Below are 13763 nucleotides of genomic sequence, written 5' to 3'. Positions count from 1 at the left end.
ACGTATGCATTTAGTGTCCCATGACCTTGAGATGGCTTGGACTGTTTCTAAGGTAGCTGCTTCCTATTTCTTCCTAAGTTTCCAAGCATTCATTTTGAGTAAGTCTACAAGTGCTGCTTAAATTAAAAGTGGGAATGGTGGCCATTCATCAGGCAGAGTAGCACATGATCCACCATGCTCCAAGTCCTAATGGAATGTAAAGTGTCCGCTCAATACAAGAGCATAGAAAGTTGCTTTTTTTTTTTAACTACCCATATTATGGAATTTTTATAATTCATCTCAGTTATCAGGATGGCTGTTAATGAGCTCTTTTCCTGAAAACACTCCTTACAATCCTAATATCCAACAATGCTAAAGTAGAAGTATTTCACACTATAGAGAACCTGATATTGATTTAGAGGATGGACTGAGAGTTTATTAACTCTCTCCTCAAGGGATTGCAATGACTTGCATTATTGGTAAGGGCCTAGTCTTTGTAAAATAATTAAAACTAGGTTCATTTAATGCCTGCACACTTTTGGCCAAATAAATGTTTGGTTTCCTCTCAATTCAAAAGTGTCAACACTTCTGAGCCACTATTTCAAAGAATTCACTCTACTTGTGCAGGGTGGTATAGGAGGTGGATACAGGAGATAATTCAACTAAAAATAATTAATTAATTAACTAAGCTATCCATTTATTTATCCACATAGCCATCCATTCATTCACACACATATTAATTCATTTAATCTAGAAGTTGTGGGTTTACAGAACAATCATACATGAAATACAGGATTCCCTTATACCACCCTATTATTAGCATCTTGTTTGGTGTGATACATTTGTTACAAAGGATGAACTTACATTTTATAATATTATAGTCCACTTTTTAACATAGGTTTCACTGTTCGTGTAGTGCAGCTCCATGGATTTTTTTTGACATTCATATATATTTAACCTATTTATTTGTCCAACAAATATCTAATGAACCCACAGTTTTTCAGGGAGAGTTTGTTAAGTGTTGAGAAGACATTGCCTCTGCTTTCATGGAGCTTATTCTATAGTCAGGAATCTGGCTAAATAGCCATGAAAAACTGAAGCTGTTCACTAATTAGCCCTCAAAACATGCTATCTGAAAATTATAAATAAAACTAGATTTTGCAGCTTTAGGGGTAGCAACTACTATAGATATCCATTGATGCTAAAGGGGAAATTTCTCACACTGTAGAGAGTCTGTTTTAATTTGGAGGGTTGACTGTAAAGATATTCCTGGGATAGAAAAAAGCTCTTTTTACTTTTCTTTAGCAGAATAATAAATAATATGTGATTCAGGGAATTTAGAATGCTGGAACTAGCAGAACTCAGATAATATTATTTATTAAAGCAGTTAGAGAAACCAGTGGAGCAATTAGAGGCAAAAAGCTGAAAACGTGTAGATGAAATTTTTGGTACTCAAAGTGCATGTGAGAAAATGTTAAAATGGTTTCTTTAGGCATGGTAACAAAAGCTGGAAGAAATTAAGCAGTGAGAAAGAAACAGTTGGAGTTTAGTGAAATATAATAACTGATTCATAACAAAGGGGTTTATTTCATTATGTGTGTCTCTAAATAGCATCTTCCCTTGGAGTTGGCTCAAAATTGTATCTTCTTATAAATTTTCCATATAGGGGCTGCAAACCAATGTTTAGCACAACAGTTTTTATGATATAAAATACATTTATGCCTGTTAAATTTGGCAAATAGATATTTTCACTTTCTCCAAGGGCAGCATTTTACTAACCACACTCTAAAGAACGGTATTGGGACTGAAGAGATTATGGCCAAATGCCTTCGAACTCAAACTCAAGTTTCTTTTTTTGTAGAACTATACAGGAAAATCAATTTGCTGAGGATTGCATTGTGCTTCCCAAAATGATAAGTTTAAGTCCTAACCTAACTCTCAGTCTCATGAATTGGACCCCATTTGGAAATAGGATCTTTGAAGAGGTTATTGGCTGAGGCCAAACTGGATTAGAGTGGGTCCTTAATCTGGTAAGACTAGTGTCCTTGTAAGCAAAGAGCACTTAGACACAGCCAGTAAGGGGAACAGAGGGTCCACATGACAGAGAAGAGGTTGAGTGACGCCGCCACAAACAGGCATGGCCATGGACTGCTGGCCACCCACCTGAAGCCAGGGACGGCATGGAACAGGGTCTCTCCCCTTTGAGAAGAAACACGGCCCTGCTGCCGCCTTGATTTCAAACATCTTGCCTCCAGAACTGTGAGAGGGTAAATTTCTCTCGTTTAAACCAACTAGTCTGGGTACTTTGTTACAATAGCCCTGGCAAACTAGAATGGGTGCATGATAAATTCTAGGAAGGAGGGCGAGCAAGCAGCATGTGTGATCTTTGCTTTGCTCTGCGGAGCTGAGCCATGCTGAGGTTGGAAGGTACTCAGGCCCCTGGCCCTGCACCTTAATTCTAATATATATAGCATGGCAAATATGACAGCACTTTGTTCCAAGTAGAGTTTGTGTCTTGTTATTGCTATATGAGCTTCTTTTTACCTCTATTTTTCCATAGACCCTAATAAAGTGAGAGGAAGGGCTCAACTTCAGTGAATCATTCAACTCCATTATACTAGACCAGTAATTCACAAAACTACAGCCTGTGGGCCAAATTGGACCTGCCACTTGTTTCTGTAAATAAAGTTTTATTGGAATGCAGACAGCCTCATTCTTTTACACCCTACAGCTGCCAAGTGAAGTAGTTGTGGCAGAGATGGTGTGGCCTGCAAAGCCAAAATATTTACTTTATATAAAAGGCTTGCCAGACCCTACACTACACTGAAAGAGATTTGGATTTTCATCAGTAACTGGAATAGCTGGCTCCCATATCATTTCAGAATCTTCCTCTGTCTCGTAAACTCCCTAAAGATAATATTTTAAAAATGTTTTTTTTAAACCATTGGCAAAGAAATTCCCAGTCTCTCTATTATAATCCAGCAACATGTGATGGGAATTGATGTTTTCCCTGCTTGCCTTGGAGACCTTGGAAGCTTCATCCTCATGGGGCATTTTGAGTCAGCTACAAAATTCTGGCTTCATTTAGTGTAGCCTTTCGGAAGAACCTCTTATATGCTGTACGGGATGTGAAGGGCATCTGACAAATATTGTGATGCTTACCTGCTTGGAGTAGAGGGCAGTGTTATTTGTTTCTTGCACTGATTTATTATAGAGTTCTTTATTCTATCTGCTCCCTATTTTTCCCCACACTTCAGTGATGGCTACGATAGAGGGTTTTTGGAAATGAGGCAGATGACTGCCCCAGTCAAACCCCAGTCTTTGCATTTCATTGTCTTGGTGGTTTCCCTGAGCTCAGAAATGTTTCTCTATTGACAAGCATGAGATGGCTTGAAATAGAATTTCACTTGGACTAGAGTTGCTGTAGTATGTCCAGTAAACTCTAACATATCTTGTCCAATATGAGAGTAGGAACTGAACAAGTCCTGAAAATATTTTGTGGATCTTTATCTTTGCATATTTAGCATTTTTTGGTACAGTGCCCTTCACATACATCTCATTTACACTTCATTAAAGTAACTCTCAATCACACATTTTCTTATTCCCATTCAAAAGATGTGTTGTGGGATGGACTCTTTGAAAGTAGACACTGAGATGTTGTTTGAGGTGCCAGGTGTTTGTTAGGGATTGACACGTGTGATAGGAAGTGGACAGGAGCAGAATGGGATGAGGGAGAAATCAGTGCAAAGCAGTCCCAGCAAAACTGTTCCAACCCAGTGAGGCTCTCTGGACTGAGTAATACCCACCAGGGGAGTCCTGCATTGTGCCAAAATGGTAGGCCCTTTATACTTCTGTTTGCTTAATCTCCAGAAAACCCCTGGAAGAGGTCCTGCTGAGGCAGACCCCAAGGAGCACACAGCTGGAGACTGTAATGTACTCACACTTCACAGCTGGGACATACTTCCTTGCTGGGGGATCTGGGCAGCGCATCTCCAGGCCTATCATAGATAAGCCCAGGGAATCTCTTAACTAGCCACAAAGTTGACTAACTTGACACATGCCTAAGTCTCAAATCTACATATTGCCCCTTCCCAGCCCCTGTGTCTTGCCTTATGTAAATACATATCTGCTAGACATTTTGAGGCAAGCGCTAAAGTAGCAAGCTGATTTGGTTGGTGATTAACGATCAATAACGGTCAAACTCTGGGAATTAATGAAATATTGTAAAACCAGTGATCTGTGGTGGTAAAAAAAAACTAGCATAAGAATCAGGAGAGAGAAAATTTGGGAATTGCTGATCTGGGGCTTACAAAGAACTCCTTTCTGATTGGTGAAGCCTCTGTCCCCTGCAGAGAACAAAACTTAATAATGTTTATATTCTGGGAGAAACAAAGAGCTGAGCAGTGATAACTAACATTATTATACTCATAAGGCAAAATAAATCTCCTATTTTGCATCCTTACAAAGGGAGATGGACACTCTTATCTGATGTTCAGATATTTATGGGAGTCATGTCAACCAAGTCTTTATTTTTCCTTATATTTCTACATTCTGGTTTGACACCATGTATTATATAACCTTGCTTTTGATAAAGGACAATCAGATTTGACTTAAGTTTGCCAAGAAAATGTAATATTGCACATTTAAAGAAGAGAGCATTTTAAAAGAGGGAAATTCCATTTCCATCCATCTGTCGAACATTTATTTGTATGGAGTCCACTTGCTGGGGAGAAGGGTGGGACTAGTTGACATGTCTTTCAAATGGGCCTCAGGATCGAAATCAAGTTTGAGATGATCTGTCACATTATCTGGCACCTGGTAAATGAGAATAAGATTTATGAAAGTCTTTAGGAAGGGTCAAAGTCATGAAAGCTATATTTAATGTTGTAAAGGACAGGAAAAGACCTAAATGCTGTTCCAAACCCAAGGGTCTGAGTTTGTACAAAACAGGGACAGAAGGGGAGCAGAACCCAGAGCATAGTGTAGGAGATCTGTGCCCTGGCAGAAGAGGCTTCAGCTCACCTTTATTGCCCATCAAGCACATGGTATTGATATTTGATCATTCTTAAATATACAGGACCAGGGTGGACTGTGTGGGTAAGCATTGTGTTTGGGGATGGGTACTTTTGGTAAAAAATTATTTTTGTTTCCTTGAAAGAATTACCTTTGTTTGAAAACTAGAATGGTGGGCTTATGTTATGACTATTGTCTATTAGGCAAGTAATAAGCCATTTCAATATAAATACACCCCCAACCTTTAAGAAGTTTACAGGCTATATCTTATCCACCAGTTAACTCTCAGAACCCTACCATGAGTGCCTAGCATTTGCTAAATCAGCCTAAATGTCCAGTTAAAATTTCAAAGTATATCGTTTTATGACATTTTTGAAAAAACCTGCTTTGACATGGTCATGCACTGTGCATTTATATTTCCTCTGAGTGTATATTCTCCAAAAACACTTTCTCTTTTTATTTAGTAGATGATTCTGACCAAGATTGTACAATTTATATAATCAAATACCAGCACCCTCATAGCTAACCAACACTTAGTAAGAGTTCATTATATGTTAGGTACCAAGAAAGACATGGCATTGCTCTTATTTAACTTAATCTACACATGGAGAGACATGATAAAAGGGTAGCATATAAGACTTCACAGCTTACAGTGATTTATTCATGAAGCAAACAAGAGCTGAGGCAGGTCAAATATTACAAGAATATTCCTATCAAAAGAAACAGCTGATATGAAACATCAGAAAATGTTTAGTATATCTGAAGAATTTACCAAAGGTAGTGTAGTTGAAATTCAGGAATTAATGGGGGAAGGGCATCAAGGAGCAGATATGAAACCTTGGAAACCATGCTAAAGAATTTATTTTTCTTCTGCAGGAAGTGGGGAGCCACTTGGGAAAAAAAATGCAGGGGAGTGATACAATCTAAATCAGAGCTGAATGCAAAAGAACTTTCCATGATTGTGTACAGGTGTTCTTTGCAGTCTAGTATGGCAGACATTAGCCACATGTGGCTATTGAGCCTTTTAAATTTAGCTAATGCAACTGAGGAAATGGGGAAGAGGAGGCAGAAGATGTCATATATACATATACATGTGTAAATATATATACATATTTGAATTTTGTCAACAAAATGTCTCTTTTACATACACACATGCACACAGGTGGATTTGTGTTGAATGTTGGTAGGAAATGCAAATAAGTGGGCTGTGTTAATTGAGGAAACATACCATTCATGTAAAAGTTCTTATTTAATATCAACAATGGCAAGAGTGCATAAGAACGTGCTATTTCCCAACACAGTGATACCCCAGTTGGCCGTTTTGACCTTTCCTCAACCACTGTGCCAGTTACACCTTCTTAAGTTCACTTCTCATTCTCTGCATGCTGCTCTGAAAAGAGTAAACTGGTGACACCAGCTTGTGCCCATGATCAGAGTACTATAGGTTAAATTGACATCTTGCAACAAGATGTTAAGCATCTAGCTTAGTGATTTCCTTCCATTTGTAGCCGTAATTTCATAAAGATGATAAAGTCCTTAGCAATAACTTCTGAGAAATACTAGGCTAGAGAAGCAATAAGATTCAAGCAAATCAAGATATATGTTGTATTTTAAAAATGAGAAAGTTTAATTGTTTCTGTGACTATTGGTTTTCATGGATGATGCAGTTCCTAAAACAAAAGGGACTGTCTGTTTCCAAAACTTCCATCATTAGAATTGATATTAACATGACCAAGGAGCCCATTTTCTCACATGTCACTTCCCACTATGTTAATGAGAAGTTTCTTCTTACTGTGGCAGGAAAATGACTCTTCAATATGTACACTATTCTTCTCAAAATGAGGTTCCTTATCTAGTGCATCTCAAGTAATTCTGCAAATGAACAGCAAATCCAATGCAGGCATGTTCTTAAAGAAATTAAAATGGAGACTTCAGTATTGGAGATAAAAATCCTAGGACTTCTAAAATATAAATTTGAAGGCATTGCACTTTTAAATATAAATATTAGGTCCAAGATTAATTCTTTCTTTTTCCTTTCTTTTCTCCTCCATTTCCTCCTTTTTCTCGCATTTCCTTGTCAGTGTTTAGAATATAGTAATAATTCATGCTCAATAAAGTTGGTACATCCTTCCAAAAAATAGCTAGTGAGCACCTGCGGTGCAAAATTCTGACCTGTGTGATATTATGATACATGAATTCAACAATCTGTCCTTGCACTTAAAGACCAAAAGTCAGGCAAATGTAATGATTAACTGGAGAATAATAGGAGGGGCCATTCTTTAGAAAAGGTACATCAACAAAGCCTGGGTAAGCTGTGAGTTATGAAGCCTTTCGTGGCCTCTCTTCTCTTCAGCTCTAGTCTGTGTTCTATGGGGATACCCACAGGAGCAGATATGTTGAATGTGATAAACACTGGTACAAACACCCCAAAAAGTTTCCCCAAAGAGTTTTGTGATATTTTTCTAGTGTCACATGGGAAATTCTAACTTCCCCAAGGTTACTAAAGGATGTGAATGGTAGTCATTTATTTATTTCCATCTTTGGATTTTCTTCTCGTTAGTCAATCCATGACTGAAGAGACCTCTAACAGATTGAAGAGCCGAGTCATCATTTTAATTATTTTTTTGGTAATTAATGTGAGTCATGTATTGATTCTTTTACTGCAAGACACAACTTTTTTTTAATAGCACTTTTTTTTTTAAATTCAGTTTTATTGAGATATATTCACATACCATACAATAATGCATGGTGTCCAATCAACTGTTCATAGTACTATCATATAGTTGTGCATGCATCACACCAATCTATTTTTGAACATTTTCCTTACACCAGAAAGAATCAGAATAAGAATAAAAAATAAAAGTAAAAAGGGACACCCAAATCATCCCCCACATCCCACCCTATTTTTCATTTGGTTGTTGTCCCCATTTTTCTACTCATCCATCCATGCACTGGATAAAGGAAGTGTGATCCAGAAGGTTTTCACATTCACACTGTTATCTCTTGTAAGCTACATTGTTATACAATTGTCTTCAAGAGTCAAGGGTACTGGGTTGTAGTTTGGTAGTTTCAGGTATTTACTTCTAGCTATTCCAATGCATTAAAACCTAAAAAGTGTTATCTATATAGTGCATAAGAATGTCCACCAGAGTGACCTCTTGACTCCATTTGGAATCTCTCAACCACTGAAACTTTTATTTTGTTTCATTTCACATCCCCCTTTTGGTCAAGAAAATGTTCTCAATCCTACGATGTCAGGTCCAGATTCATCCCAGGGAGTCATATCCTGCGTCCAGGGAGATTTCCACCCCTGGGAGTCAGGTCCCACGTAGCGGGGAGGGCAGTAAGTTCACCTGCCGAGTTGGTTTAGCTATATAGAGAGAGGGCCACATCTGAGCAACAAAGAGGCACTCAGGGGGAGACTCTTAGGCACAATTATAAGCAGGTTTAGCCTCTCCTTTGCAGTGATGAGTTCCATAAGGGCAAGCACCAAGACAGAGGGCTCAGTGTACCAAACCTCCAGTCCTCAATGTTTGTGAGAACATCAGCAACCATCCAGGCGAGGAAGCCCAAAATTTGTGCATTTCCCTCCAGCTCCTCAAGGGGCTGGGCCCCTGTGTATATATTTTTGTTCTTTAAGGCACAACTTTTTAAGTAGACATTATCCCCTATTTATAGAGGAGGATATGATTTTGAGTAGTTACATACTTATGGGTCAATGTTTGAGACATCTATCTCAAATCATGGTATCCTGAGAACTTATATGGTACACTGGGTTCTAAAATTATAGTTGTTATCCCAAGTTTGTTGCTTTTAGCTTACTTCGCTTTCCTTTGAAAGTGGTTTCTGTTCACTGCTTCAAGGGAAGAGCCTGTATCCAAGACTTGCAATTAAGTATTACCATTTATTGCTACTACTGTAGCAGTATCACCCAATAGGAGGACTAGCAAAAGCTTGAAGGGATCAAGATGATGGAGTGGACGGTGGCAGTTTGAGAACCAGAGGAAAGCAGGCTGGTCTTTGCAGCTACAGAGGGGGTGGCATAGCTGTGGTGGGATGTGTATGTATGTGCGTATCTCGGGAGGAGCTTCCTCTGAGCACATTTCTCAAAATGGCATGCATTCAATTTTATTTTAATGTGACTTATCTTATGACTATGATAAAAAGTTCATAGAGTACTACTCAGTATGAATAAAGAATTCAGCCTGTTCAATAAACCTTTAAACCTGCGATGGTCAGTTTATGGGACGTAGATTTTAGTCAGCAAAGTTAGTGGGAAATTAAGCACTTAAATAATGCTGGTGGAGCAGCTTATCAGATCCTCACTTGCTCCCTCTCTACACCTTTATCTTTTATCACTTAAACTGGCATCTTCAGTGTGCTTCTTTCCAATGTTATGAGAGCCAGATCAGACTTTCTTTAGGGACAGAAAGAAATGAGTGAATGGAGTGCTGGCTTGGACCTGAGAAGGGGCCCCAGGAATCATCAGTAGAACCCTATTGCTATTTCCAAATTTGTCATGATAACCTTAGAGATTTTTAAACATGTATTTTTGGAGCACTTGTTATGTGTCTGGCACTCTAGTCAGTACTTGATGTGTATTACCTCATTTAAGCCCCTCATAATAATTCCCATTTTGCAGATGAGGAAATTAAGGCACAGAGAGACTAGTAACATGACTCAGCTACACATCTGTAAGTGATGGAGCCAAGATGTGTACCCAGAGAGTCAGACCCTGAGCCCATGTTCTTTGTGATGGGAATATGGATATGTGAGGAGCCTGTGGCTAGGAATAAACAGCCAGTAAACTAGGCTGTGCCCTCAAACAATGGCACAGAGAAGAGTTTACAAGAAAATGAAAGTGAATTAAAAGTTCATCCCAAGGGTTTTCAAGAAGATGGGAAATGCAGGCTTTTATTTTCTGGCAATCAGGAGAGGTCTAATTTCTTACCGTCTTATTTGATAAATCGTCTTTACATACATATATATTTCGGTATACAGCATTTAATACTTAGAGACCAGTATAAGATGTTCAAATCAATGTATTCCAAAATCAGAAAAATAATTACTTGCTAGACTTTGTGTTCCATTTTTCTGGTTCAGAAAATAGAGTCCATGGGTAGCCAGACATTCAATGATGTGCCTCTTTCATATGAGGAGTGGGTGCAATGCCTGTGACATAATGGCCAGTATCCATACACGTTAGTGAAACACACCACGCTTATCAAATCATCCAACCCTCACAGCAAACCTATTAGTTAGGCACTATTACCGTCTCCATCTCACGGATGAATAAGTTGAGCCCTTCCCATGGTTTGTTTAAGCATGGACTTAAGAGCTAATCAGGCATGGGCATTCATTCTGGTTTCATCATTTACCTGTTGTATTACCCAAAGAATCCAAGGATGGAAGAGATTGGAGAAGGCAAAAGCACCTGTGCTTGGCTTATGTTTGGGGTTTAATGCAGGCTTGTTGACTATAATGTTGAGTTACTTTGAGGAGCCTTTATCATAAAATATGTGAAATTCTACAGAGGCAGCAGTGGGATTTTGGAAATAGTTGAGCTAGACTTTAAACTGAATTTTTAAGTGAAACCATTTTTTTCCCATCAAATTCCTTCCATTGTGTAATCTCGTAATATTATGACAGTCTTACCTCTGATCTTACTTAAAGGCTGTATTTTTAGCCTATTTTATAAATTCTTATGACTCACCCCATAAAGTCTGTCATGAACTGGAATCTTAAAAAATGAGAAAAATATCCCTCCCTCTGTTAGAATTATGGGGGTAAAATAACATCAAATGTTTTTCTAGTTTGCTGTCATTTATAACCTGTTAAGAAAGGGGCATTCCCCCATTACCCTCCAAATAGGAAAGCTTATTAAAATTTAATGGGAAATGATGATGATGATGATGATGATGATGATAAACATATTTTTAGCACCTACTAAGTGCCAGAGACTGTTTTATGCTTTGTTTTAAATCTTCACAACCACCTTAGGATATATATATATACTTCATATTTTACCAGTGAAGATATTGAGGTTAAGTAAATTTACCAATTATCCCAGAAAGAACAATGTAAAATAATAGTAGAAAATTTGCTCCAAAGTCGAGATTGAATCACCCGGATTTGAATAAGGGATTAAGTAAAAAACAACGTGTTTTTAAAATGCCAATTTCCAAAATTCTGTCATTGTTTCTACTGCTTCTTCTACCCAGAAGTTCTGGGCAATTACTGGACAGCAACCAAATAGCCATAGATCATGTCTCCGATTTGGGGTTCATGAGTATCAGTGATTGGATTGATCCTCATTTACTGTGGCCTCTGGGAAATCGCTTGACGCATGAATGTGTGGAATATCAGCAGTAAGATAAAAAAAATTACTAGAACCCAGCATTGCCTGCAAGATTTATTTATAAATATGATGCAGAAAATGATAATTAATCCTCTGGATATTTCTTTGCTCTTTTAAAAGTCAGAGTGTACACGATATCTGGAGCAAAATGCATGTCTGTTCAGTTATTTTACAGTTAAATTTGGAATCTCGTTGGTTTAATCAACCATTATTGTTCCCCAGGAAAATGGCTTTTGGTCCTCTTTCCATGATACAAAATATTCAAATGCTTTGCAATAGACATTCCCTCATGCCAAGGATTTTGTTGAGAGCACTGTTAATATATATTTGCCTCTGGGTTCTTAAACCCATTCTGAATTTCTCCAATCATCCTGGGGTGGGGGACCAGGAAGGAGGGACGTAAACTGAGAGAATAGATGCAAGTGTCTTGTTTTCTTTATAGTTAAGCCATTATTAAACCAGGTGGTATGATTTCATATTACAAGTTTTTTTTTAATATTATTCCAAAAATTTGAATGATGTTTGTCTTTGGTAGGGAGATTTAACTGGAATGTGTTTTTTCTATGGCCTCAAATCTGCTATAAAGTGTGTGCAAACCATTTCCAATGAGAAAGAAATAGTTAAAAAGAGGGAGAAGTAATCAATATCTCTATCTATCTATCTATCTATCTATCTATCTATCTACCTACCTACCTACCTACCTACCTGTCTATCATCTATCTATCTTCATAGGAAGATATAGATACAAATTGGTATATGTACATCCACACACAGATATAACAATATGTATAGTGTTTTGGATAAAATCTATTCAAACATTAACAATATAAAACTACAGGCAGAAGATTATGGATAATTTTTTTTCACTTTCTTATAATAATCTTTTACTCTTGATTGTATAATAAATGTTCATAAAGAACATGTATAGAAAACAAAATATGCTTAGCACCAAAGAGCCATGGGTCATGTTTCATATTTGGGATTAGTGAGTATCAGTAAATACAGAGATTGCACATGCTCTTCCTAGAGTCCCTTGATGGTGGAGGCTTTCTTCAGTCCTTGCTCCTAGAATGCAATTGCACACTTCCTTATTTAGGTCTCCCTTATATTTTGTTTTAATTTATTTCATTGCTTATTTATGGGCTAATCTTTCTCATTATGCCTTGTGTTCCTTAAGGCATCAACTTTATTGGATTTGGCCTTCCGTAACCAGAGCACAACTCTTGGTGTATTAAAAGGATTTTAGTAAATATTGTTGGAAAAATAAGTCCTATATTATCTTGATACTTAGTTTTCTTGTGAAACAATTTACTCTAGACACTAAACATCTTGCTTATTGTATTATCTGAAAGAAGTGTCTTACTAGAGGAACAACTAACCTGCCCATTTAAAATTCTTACTTTGGTAGTATCTAGTGTAGTACTTCTGTTAAAATGTCTGATCCAGCTTTTAAACTCTGTTTACTAGAAAATCATAAACTATCTGATTTCTATGGACAGAGAATAACTGGAAAGCTAAATATATAATTCATTAAAATGTAAACAAAAGAAAACATAAAACAAATAAAAAAATGCTGCCCAGTCAAATGCAAGTTTAACAAAACTCATATTTTCTTTGAACTGCCATAAATAGCCTGCTGCCTAGCACCATCCTGCTTTGGACATGAATTCATTGTTTTACATGATATTTTTGGCAAGTGCTAATTATCATAAGCTGTCCAATAAATATGATGGATTGTCCAATTAACTCTTCATCAGCATCCATTTTTGAAGATGTTACCTATTGAAACGGATGGCAGTTTACGACCTCCATGTTGCGTATGTAGCTAATTACTCCTTGGACAATAATTATTAAGTTTCTTATGCCTCATTCAATCATTTAGTTTTACAAATTATGATGCCACTGAGTTTCCCAATTCATTTGACTTTGCAACTATGGCTCTCCAAGGATTACTAAAGGTCTGCCGTGGATTGTATGGATCATATAAACATTGAAGTAGATTACAAATGTATCTTTTTCGTAGGTTTTCCATCGACCGGCACACAGACCTGGAGAGACAATTCAACATTAATGCAGATGATGGGAAGATCACGCTGGCGACACCACTTGACAGAGAATTAAGTGTATGGCACAACATAACCATCATTGCTACTGAAATTAGTAAGTGCCTGGGTCTGTTCATTTCTTTCTTGTATGAATGGGTTTAATTTATTCCTAATGATCACATAAATGGTCCCTATTTCTGTTAGATATCTTGGCATTGGTATTTATTTTATTGTTTCTAAGGAACCTCGGAATGAATCATCTCAACATGAAATAATTGGAACTGTGCTAAATTCCTGAAAGATGGCAAGATATGTAGGAAGGAAACATTCTTATGTTCAAAAGGAAAGGGATATGATTAAATGATTCA

General features: G+C 37.4%; 1 protein-coding gene across 3 annotated transcripts in view; it reads left to right on the top strand.

Annotated features, from left to right (window-relative positions):
* CDH8 (cadherin 8) overlaps positions 1 to 13763 on the top strand; it is a 407112-nt gene that overhangs the window by 236507 nt on the left and 156842 nt on the right. For 2 of the 3 annotated variants that reach the window (XM_037816314.1, XM_037816315.1), the window contains one exon: positions 13374 to 13510. In XM_037816314.1, the coding sequence (XP_037672242.1) occupies positions 13374 to 13510 (137 nt within the window). Of the gene's footprint in view, positions 1 to 13373; positions 13511 to 13763 lie in introns of those variants that run through there. The other variant, XM_037816316.1, reaches the window with a different exon arrangement.

This window comes from Choloepus didactylus, chromosome 22, assembly GCF_015220235.1.
Source record: "Choloepus didactylus isolate mChoDid1 chromosome 22, mChoDid1.pri, whole genome shotgun sequence".
Taxonomy (NCBI): domain Eukaryota; kingdom Metazoa; phylum Chordata; class Mammalia; order Pilosa; family Megalonychidae; genus Choloepus; species Choloepus didactylus.
The sequence above is the reverse complement of the archived record's forward strand: the minus strand, read 5'-3'. Positions and strand labels throughout refer to the sequence as shown.